The 10,962-nt window shown below is 42.3% G+C and overlaps 1 protein-coding gene across 1 annotated transcript in view; it reads right to left on the bottom strand.

Annotated features, from left to right (window-relative positions):
* Ankdd1b (ankyrin repeat and death domain containing 1B) overlaps window positions 1-10,962 on the bottom strand; it is a 68,186-nt gene that overhangs the window by 25,573 nt on the left and 31,651 nt on the right. The window contains exons 6-8 of the mRNA XM_023703646.1: window positions 9,499-9,597; window positions 8,656-8,754; window positions 2,124-2,222 (exon numbers count right to left, since the gene is read on the bottom strand). Coding sequence (XP_023559414.1) covers window positions 2,124-2,222; window positions 8,656-8,754; window positions 9,499-9,597 — 297 coding nt within the window. The remainder of the gene's footprint in view (window positions 1-2,123; window positions 2,223-8,655; window positions 8,755-9,498; window positions 9,598-10,962) is intronic.

Genomic DNA, 10,962 nt, shown 5'->3' with positions numbered 1-10,962 from the left:
AGAAAGAGAGAGCACTTATTTTTCCATGGTCCCCTTAGGGTTGGACAAAAATAGATATACTGTTGTACTAATACTTTATTATATATTAACCATGTTAATTACTGTTCAATGATGAACATTTTCTATATCACAATATATTTTTGGTATATATCATTATAACTTACAATAGCTCTTTTTCTGAGAAATAAACATGCCAAACATTTTTTCAGCCTTTTCCTACCATTCATTTACATTTAGAGTGTGTCTAATTCTTTGGCTTTTGATAGTAACTTTATCACTTCAGTATGCATAGTTAGCTCTTTCCTCCTTTTAGATGATTCCTTTAATATGATTTCCCATACATGGCTGAAAAGGAAATGAAAACTTGATTTTCAAGAGGGATGTACAAATGTACACTTCCACCAGCAGAATACAAGGGTATACAACCTTCCCAGTGTGAAAGGCCTCTCTCCTCCTTCCTTACTGTGCTGGATTGGCTGAAGGATAGAGAATAATGAGGAGCAGGCTGTACCCATGAGCAGGGTGCCACTCAGCTGGGGCACCAACGTTCCCAGTTGGTTCTAGGACTTCTTCCCAGGCCCTTGGTGTCCTGAACAAAGAATAGGACAGGACACACAGAAAAGGCAAAGAGGTAGCACATGAACTGGAGGTTGAAAAGAATTATGCTCCGCAGGGTGAGAGCCAGCTGGTGAGAGACTCACAGTGGCCCCGGGATGAGGGAAATGGGTCGTTTGTGTCTGAAATGCCTGGATTAGTGTTCTGACAATTTATTCTTGATTTTAATGTTTAATTTCATGCCATTTGAAAAAGAATTGTTTGCTATGTGCTGATATAAAGATCTCTAAGATACTAGCAATTAAACTAAAGCCCATTAAGTGCACAGCAATACACGTTATACAGTGTGCTATAATTTATGTGGCATCAGTGTGTCTATGAGTGTGGTAGTCAACTCACACTTCCATATAAATTCATGGGAAATTCCTGGGAGACTAACTAAATTTCCAGGGAGTGAAACTGAGATGTGGAGTTAGAGTAAGACATTTCTTATCATATGTCCTTGGGTACTATTATGGTTTGTGCCTAGTTGTCCTCCCAAAGCCTCAAGCAGTCATGGGGCACTTTCTCGAGTTTGTGATTGATTCTTGATCCAATGCTGGGACTGCAGGTGTGAGGGCTACACCCTGGCCCTTGGGTGGGTAATCTGCATTACAATGTAAGTGCCCGAGCTGCTGCTTCTCCCTTTGCTCTCTGCTCTTTGCTGCTCCCGCCATGAATGTCTGCTCTGTGCCATGTGCCACTCTGCCTTGGAGCTGTGTGAGTATGGACTGCACTAAGTGAACTAAATAAACCTTTCCTACCTTAATTTTGAGTGTTGGGTATTTTGTCCCAGCAAGGAGAGAAGAATAACTGAGATAGATACTCTTCAAATTTGTCATAAGTTATTTTCCTTGTAATTTAACACTAATTAGGGAAACAAAGAAAGTAAAGCATCTGAAGCCAAGGCCATTATAGTGGCTAAAAGTTCCAGGAATAGAGACAAGCATGACTCTGAATCCTTGCACTGCCTTTGACTAGTTGGATGATCCTGGGTGAGTTCCTTTGCTTTTTTAAATTACAGTTTTCTGATCTACAAAAAATGAGGATGACAGTTGAGAGTCAAACTTGGCTTGAGAGTTTGAGGCCTCTTCGCACCATGACCAATGTAAAAAGTACTCTGCGTTAGAAGAAGGTACCAGCATGCCTTTTTCAGGCCCCACATTGGCTGCCAGAGCTTTCACACAATAAACTTTCTTTTCAGTATCTAATACGTACAAGCAAGCATGTGCTATCTGCTAGGGAGAAAGCAAAGCAGAGTAAGAGTGTCTGTCTTTAAGAAGTGATGATGACTTGTTCCTTTTTCCCCAATTTTTTCTTTCCCACATAAATAGGAAAAATGATATTGCTTTTGAGGAGAGGTTAATAGGAAAATATCAGAGGTAATCATTAATTATTAACCCAAACAAAGCATATTATAAATATTAATTATACAAAATCCCAGTGAATGAGCAACACAGACCCATATCTCCTAATGAGCACCCCATGTCCTGTTTTCTGCATGAGTGAACATGGCCCCAAGCACATACTTTATTCATAATGTTGATGTCACTTCCTGCTGCCAGCAGTACTTTGCTGCATTCTTCATGACCTCCTGCAACAGCCAAGAAGAATGGTGTTTCTCCATTCTAACAAAAGAAAAGAAAAGTTAGTCATTGCCCCTTGTCGTGGAATTACATTAATCTAATATGCAGCATGCTTTCTCTATAACCCTTGTGCATCACTCCTTTTTTAAATGTATTTAGTACAAGGTCTACAAGGTCTCACTACTAGATCAGACTCCTAGTGATCCTCCTGTTTTCAGCCTCCCAAGTGCTAGGATTACAGGCACGCCCCACCACACCCAGCCTCAATCACCGGCTCAGCGCACCCTGGGGGCAGGGCCAGCACAGCACGCTGGGGATCCAACCCCAGCTGCTACCCTCTGCCTAAGCAGGTGCTTTAGTCCGCTGAGCTATCTGTTCAGCCCGTATGCATTACTCTTAATAATGGATAACATTACTGAGCATCTGTGTGTCAACTTATACTGCCACGACTATATTCTCTGGTCCAGTCAATCTGTATTATAATCCTAAAGGTCACAATTATTATTATCCTTGTTTTATAGATAAAACTAAACCACAGCTGAAAACTGAGAAAGGTGGGAAGCTAGTCCTGCACTCTTTGCTATTTGGCTGCCTCTTTTTACTGTCCTGTCCACTGTTGATACTGTTACCCTTGATTGATCTTCCCAGCAGACATTTATTAGATATTAATTATATCAGCTGGAACTGGAAAGGTGAATAGGATACAGATCTGCCTACAAGGAAACAACAACCTGAGGAGAAAGATTATCTTGGAAATAAAGAGCTATAACACATACACTATAAAACATATAAAATTAGAATTGTATGTACAGAACACAGCTTTGATCTTTCCAACCAATTTAAAATGTTGAATGTCTCCAGGCATGGTGACACATATCTGAAACCTCAACTTTCCGGAGGCTGAGACAGAAAGATCACAGCGTGTTTGAGGTCAGGTTGGGCTACATAAGTGAGTTTAAGACCAGCCTGCACTACACAGTGAAAGCCTGTCACTAAATAAATAAAACCTATGTCATTTAAAAAATAACTTTTTTTTGGTACCGGGGATCGAACCCAGGACCTTGTGCTTGCCAAGCAAGCACTTATGCTGCTGAGCTATAACCCCAGCCCTAACAACTAATTTTTTAAAAAGTGAACTCAGTAATCCAGTTTCCTGAAACTTGGGATAAATACTAGTAAGATAAAGTTACAGTTTAGTTTACGTAAGTCAAAACAGAGAAAAAAATCACATATCTGGTCTCACACAATAGCTACTTGGATATTTCCCTTTCTTCATGCAGACACTGAAAAATATAAAAGAAATATGGAATTCCTTTCCCATTACTTAATCATTTCTTCTTTTTTTTTTTTTTTTTCAGTACTGAGGATTGAACTCAGGACCCTGAACTTGTCAGGCAGGCGCTTATTCTACTGAACTATCTCCCTGGCCCTCTTCCTTGACTTCTGTCCTTAGTGGCTGCATTTGGATAAGTTCATGGGGTTTTATTTGTAGCTCAACAGCTATGGACAATCATGTTGACAGGGAGGCGAGTGCCTGGGACCAGGGATCCTACCCCCACGAGGCAGGAAAGGCATAGGCTCCTTTAACTGAGAGCCTGAAACAGCCTTCTATAAAAGAGTTTCTCCTCACAATCTCTCTTCTCGCTTTTCCAGAAAAGGAGATGGTAAAAGGCAATATCAATGGAAAAATATTTGCACAAAAAGGAGAAGAAAAGAACCTGACTCACAATTTTTGACCCAACAATGTACCTCTGCAAATAAACCCTAAGGAAATAGGAATTCTGACCAAGCTTTACATACAAAGTGGTTCCTGACAACATTACCTAAAATAAGGAACAACTGAACTGAACTAAAGTCCAAGAGTTAAAGAATACTTAAGCGAAGTCTAGGCCACCAGTACAAATACACAGATTCAGGAACAGAAAGGAAACCACAAGGAAAAATTTGAATGTACACAAGGTAATCCTTTCCATATGGAGAAAACACAAAACTGCCATTTGTTTTATTTGCATCTCAAATTTTAAAAATTTATGTTTCTGCCATATGTTTTACAACGTACTAATTGAATTATAAATGAATGTAATAGATTTGTGCTTGAACTTTCTTTACTTGCATGCATTTGCTCCCAAGAATGCTTGGAGACCAGTGCCCTGGAGCATTCCACATTCATTCTAACTGATCTGGCAACAGCTTCCAACAGGAAACAGCACCAAAAGCCACACAAACATTATATACCTCACCCCCAAAAATAATATTATCACTGGACACATCACTGTGTGCAAGTAAAATATATCATCATCCGCAGTTAGTTTATTGACCTTTACGAATTCCCCGCCCTCATTCCAAAGGGCTGAAAGGTGAATGTGAACATTAGAACAGAATAGAGAAAGTGTGAGTAACACTGACCCTCCCTCCTGCGGCCACAGGACTTGATCTTTGCTATTGTGTGAATACTTGTGTTCCTCTAAGATTTGTATTGAAACTTAATCCCCAGCACAAACTGTCAAAAGGTCATGATGGCTCCACCGTCATCAATGGGGTTAGTGCCCTTATGGAAAGGCTTCAGGGTTTGTTTGACATTTGTTGCTCAGCCCTGCTAGGACACAACAACAGGGAGCCTCATGGAAACAGACAGTAGCCCTCTTCAGACACTGACTATATTGGCACCTTGATATTAAACATCTTAACCTCCATGACTATGAGAGACAAGCTCTATGATTAACAAATTGCCCAGTCTAATGTATTGTTACAGCAGCCAGAGCAGATTTAGACACTCTATATTGATTTGTGAAGGCCAATCATACCCATAAAGTACTCTGAGTAATTCATGTTCTTTTTGAGTTGATTCGTTGTTATTGCTGCTTGGGGGTTTATTTATTTGTTTATTTTCTGAGTCAGGATCTCACTCTGATAGTTCAGGCTGGCTTTGAATTCATGATATAGCCCAGGCTGGCCTCAAACTCACTGCCATGCTTCTTCCTCAGCCTCCTGAGTGCTGTGTTTACAGGTCTACACTACCATACTGACTTTCTTTTTTTTTTCAGTTTTTAACTCGTGACTCATAGCTGTCATTCAAGAAGACCAAATTCTTGGGAGCTAATACAGATAAACAAAGGAAGGCTCTGTGTTAGTCCTCGATCCTGAGCTGAAAGCCAGGCTTGCATTCTCCCTGAAAATGGAAGAGAAAAAATAAGCATAAAAATAATACATACCATTGATACTGGTGACACCTGTGGTCCCTCTCACTGAACTATAGTAGTGCCAATAAAAACAATAACCATGTTTTATACAAGTGCCCACGCTACGCCCTGTACTAAGTGTATGGCAGAGCCTTCACATCAAACCTCACTGTGCCCTTCTGAGTCTATTTTAAGGAGGAGGAAATGGAAGGTGACAGGGACAGAACAACGTGTCCACTTTCTCACACCAGCCAGTGGTGGATGAGGGGTCAGCCCCAGGCATTCAGGGCCCTGCTTTGAAATTGTATTCAAAGGCTCAAATACATAGGGCCAGACTGGTGGGCTTCTTGGACCTGCAACGGTAAGTGGAAACACCTAAATGACACCCAGGATTTGGAGGAGGATCTATTTTATACCAATAGGCACTGATCTCTGGTAGTCTAGGGTTTATAAGGAATAAGCAAGCAGGAAGTACAGAGGCAGAATGGCTGGTCAGTTGGGGATTGGTTTGTACAGTGTGCGTCATAGTGACCAGCTGTTTCTAAGAGACAGAAGCAACAAGAACTGGAACTGGACAACTAAGAAAATAAAGGGAACGCTGATGGGTCCCAGGCATCGCAGACACTCACATCGCAGCCTTTGATTTTCATGATGATACCTATGATCATCATTTTGGTGACTAGCAATTCTGTGGAAGACCACTTGAGCAGCTCTCCTTGAAAGAAGAGCGACTGTCTCCATTTTGGCTGAGCCTGACCCTATTTCCTTGTATTGATATGTACAGAGCTGGCTAGGACTTCTGTTTATCCTTTCAATTGACCTTAAGCAATGTATATTGATCTAACTGAGGTGTTGGTGATAGTCTTTGAAGGTGGCATGCATGTTTCCCTGGTAACCTACACCTGCTGCTCTTTAATGTGAGCCGGGTCAAGACAGGACAAAGAGCTAATGCTCCATGCTGCCAGCTGGGATTGAGCCTTGAGATAGAGGCTATGACTTCCTGGGGCTTGAAAGACTACATCAAAGCTGAAGCACCAGACCCCCCAAAACATTAGGTACTATCTCAATAGCATAAGGCAGATTACTCTCTCTGCATACCTGTCTGCATATGGCAGAGGTAAATGTAGGCCACCCACCTAGCTCAGTTCACAGTAATCACTTACTTCCCACAATTCTCAGTCATTTCTCCTCAAACCATTCCTCCATTGAATAAAACCGGGTGAGGCCCTGTGCCAGCCTCTTTGTTCCAGAAAGCCATCTTCATGACTGGACTTAGGGTCCCCTGGCTCCCCAATAATTATAAATACGTTTTAGTGTCTTTACTTTCATTTGTGTGTTGCACTGAGAGTGGTAGATTGGCATTAACTGGTGGGATTCCAATGACATACCTTTGGGATTACAAATATTAACTTCTTGGACCAAGAGGAGAACTTGAAGGGGACTCCGACACAATTCTAAGATAAATATTGTGTCAGACTGAGATTCATCTCACAATCTGCATCAGTCAGAGGCACACACAAGGTAGCACTAGTGGAGCATGCGTGCTGTGTCAGAATGGGTATCCATGGCCTCAGAAATCTCAGAAATGATACTGGATCATCCTCTTAAGAAACTATCCCACACTCACCTTTGATAGCAGGAAATCAAAGTTCTGAAGAAAGTGATTTAGAGGAATCAAACTCAATGTGAATTTAGGAATACTTAACCAACTTAGTTGCTGATTTTTTTCCCTTATGCAATACCTGAATGATTTAAAAACATAGAAAGTAAGCCAGACACCTTGCACACATCTGTAATCCTGACTACTTGTGAGACAGAGGCAGGAAGATCAAAAGTTTGAGCAACTTAGATCTCTCAAAATAAAAATGGCTGGGGATGTAGCTCACCACATTCACTGGGTTGAATCCCCAGTACCACCATCAATCAATCAATCGATCAATTTTGAAAAATTAAAAGTCTAAAAGCCCTTTCAAGTATAAAGCAAATATTCATATTTCATTTTGGTTTGGTTTGGGTTTTTGGAGACAGGGTCTGTCTGTATAGTTCAGGCTGGTCTTCAGGCTACTCTCTTGTACCTGGGCTGGCCTTCAACTTGTGGAAGTTGTGTCTCAGCCTCCCAAGTTCTGGGTTATTGGTGTCCACCACCATGCTGGACTGAAAGTAAGTAGTCTAAGTGATAGAAAGGCTTTTTGTGTGTCACATTTCAATTGATGGCATTCTTTTTTCTTAGTGGAATAACAGTGCAACTTCAACTCTCTGGCATGTTAAATGTTTATGATAGCACTTCTTCCAGTATCTCTCATGAGGAGTTTCAAGTTTAGAAATTATCAGAATACTCAGCTCTGAAGCCTGAAAGGACTCCACTCACCTCAGTTTCCAAAGAACTGACCCAAAAGGTCACTGACTGAAAGGATAGGAAGTAATGACCCTAACAGCATACTCACAGGCCCGCCTCCGCAGCCGCAGCCCTGCACCCCATCTCAAGCCAGCCTCTGCCCCACTTCTGATTTCCACCCCCTTGGGACCTCAGGAAAACTCACCCCAACCTGCACCACCTGCTCCTCCATGTGCTCCACAGACAGGGCCAGACACGCCCACTCCACCCTTCGAATCTGCCCACGTGCAAGATGGACTCCATTCCTCTTCACTGCTTAAAACCCTTCCACATCTCTGCTGGTCACAGGTCCAAGACACCCCTCCCCCTGGTAAGCGCCATCTTTCATGGCTGCCTGCCCGAGCCCGAGTTTCCCCATCCTTGGTGCCTATCACCCTGAATGTGTCAGCCCCAGCACACACATGCTCTTTCCTGCCTCGGCTCCTTTACCTGGTTCTTCCACCTGTCTGAAATGCTCTACACTTGCGCCCTCGTCCTGCTGATGTCCACTCAGAGCCCTTCCTGCCAGGGTCCGTGCAAACCTAGATAATGATAATAGATGACCTAGATAATAATCACCACCTCCAAGAAGACTCTCATTTCTGGAAGTTTCCTGTGTCCTCATAACATGCATCCATAATTGCACAGACCCCACTATGATTTTTTTTTTTGGCATGTCTGTATTGCCCTGTAGGAATCAAAGAGTAAATATTTCCTCTATTAAATGATGAATGGATGAATAAACAAATGGATAAAGTGCTGTGGGATACTTTGAGGGAAAAGTTGTAGTCTTTTAATGTCACATTGTATACCCCATGGTGCCCACATCTTTATTTTCCTCCAACTCCTTTCTGAGAAGCGGTTCCTCCAGTCCTCCCCCTCTGAAGCCCTGTGTCAGGCTGGAATGAGTGCCCCCACCTACCTCATTGGTCTCGTCCACTTCTTGCCACTGAGTCAGCAGCATCTGCACCGCAGGACTGTGACCATGCATCGCAGCCAGGTGCAAGGCTGTGTTTCCCTCCTGCAACAGACACATGCACTCCAGCCCTTCCCGGAAGGGGGCCCTGTTCCCACAGCCAGAGTTCTGGAGGGGCTCTGGAATGTCCACACTGGTTAAATCCACTGCCCAGAATGTAGGCCATGCTAGCCACAGCTGGAAGACTTACGTATAAAATTTTAAGATTTAAATTTTTTTAAAAAATAGCTACTGGAAACAAAAAATAACCACTTATGTTCCTTGCTCTACCTTTCCTACCAATTTACTAGCAAAGAGTTGACAAATGAGAAACACTTCGCCAAAGTGAGGGCAAACTTGTCAGAGTTCTGACAGGTCAGTTTAATTACAGCAAAAGACTTGAAAGTGTGCAAATCCCTTTGGCCATACATCCACACACAGAAATCTCCCCTAATCAGACCCCCAGAAATGTTTACCTACACACTGAAGTCTACCTCTGTGCTTTCCCTCCCCAGTCACCTGGGACTGAGGCCAAATCAGGTCTTAAGAGGACAGAAAAGCACAGGAGTTGAAAGTGGAAAAATCCATGAGGCTGTATGGCTTTTAAACATTTATGAAGCAAAAACTAACAACGAAGACAGTCTATAATTAAGGGGATGAGTCCTACCCAGGTAGCCCACAATTCCCTTTGTGGTAACCATTGAACAATGCCACTGTGGGTCAAAATGCTACATCCAAATCTCCACACCAATTGCTGTTCTCACTTTCCCTTTCTTTTGCTTTCAGTGAGGAAATCAAAGTCCAGCTCACCTTGTCCTTCTCTGAAGTGTGCAGGTTAAGCTGTGTCAGTTTTTCTATCATTTCCAGGTGACCCCTCCCAGCTGCCAAGAGAAATGGTTTTCTTCCTTTCTGAAAATCAAAGGCAAACTGTAGCACTTATTACACACCCAGCAAAGAGCAAGATGACTCTCAAGGCTGGCAACACTTCAAGGGTCATGAGGTAGCAAGATGGTTCTTCTGCTCATAGCATTTCTGGGCACCTCATAAAGGAGAAAGATGACAATTTCTCTGACCCCAAGCCAGATAAAGTTCTAGGCTGTCATCCAAAAACTGTGGGCAACTGCACACCCATATGGGTTGCCTCACACAGGGACAAGAGAAGCATCAGACTTAGGCAGGCACAGGGACCAGGGTTTGATCCCTGGCCTGCCATGCCAGCCCTGCCCCTGGGGCACACTGAGACATGACTGAGACTGGGCATAGTGGCAGGTGCCTGTAAACCCAGTGCTTGGGAGGCTGAAAACAGGAGAATCACTGTGAGTTCGATCTGTGTAGTGAGACCCTGCAGATCCTGTACTAAATACAACAACAACAAAAATAAATAAATACAATTTTAAAAAGAGAAGCATCAGAAGAGAATCATCCCAAGCAAACAGAGTGATGCTACGCACTTTCCATACATACATATTCAACGGTTCTTTCACTCAGTGATTTCCTGAGAAGCTACTATATACACCACACGCTATCTCAGCCCATCGCACCTGCCTCACTGATAAAAAAATGTCTGAAATGGAAACTCTCCACAGCTTCCTATTTATGTGGCTTATTCACAGATGACATTTTGCCACCTGCTTTTTAGGCCTTCTTTGCTCATGTATATATTTAACTCCCCTGTTGAATAAGAATCAATAAGAAAGCTCTTAAGAATGGCTCTGTAAGAAATGGAATGAAGAAACGAGCATTATCCCAAGACTACAGCTGAGGAGAAGTGTTTAAATTAGATTTATTGAGAAATTCAAATGTGGAATTTTCTGATTATGGTAATTTTTCCAACTTGTCATGTTGTCAGTAGCGACTGTACTTGCAATAGCCAAAATGTCATCAAAAAACTGAAAGGCCCATAGAAAACTTAATTTTCTATCTTGAGGTATTTAAAAGCAAGCAAATGAAATGGGCATCAAAAAATAGTGACAGATGTATTTTCATCAATTAAAGAGAAGAATAAGGTCACAACTTGGCATAGTTATTATTAACTGAAAGCTTAGCAAGATGTCTGCAATGTGGTGGAAGAAAAGAAGATTCATGCCTCTGTGTTACAAAACAGGTCCTGAGGCTAGGCATGGTAATGCATGCCCATAATCCCAGCACTGAGGAGGCTAAGGCAGGAGGATTGTCAAGAATTCGAGACCAGCCTGGGCTACATAGTGAGTTCAAGGCCAGCTTGAACTAGTAGTAAGATCCTGTCCAAAAACAAAATAAAAAGAAAGAAAGAAA

The sequence above is a fragment of the Octodon degus genome, unplaced genomic scaffold (assembly GCF_000260255.1).
Source record: "Octodon degus isolate 3935 unplaced genomic scaffold, OctDeg1.0 scaffold00177, whole genome shotgun sequence".
In the NCBI taxonomy this organism is placed as follows: Eukaryota; Metazoa; Chordata; class Mammalia; order Rodentia; family Octodontidae; genus Octodon; species Octodon degus.
Note: the sequence above shows the minus strand (reverse complement) of the source record. Positions and strands in the feature narration are given on the sequence as shown.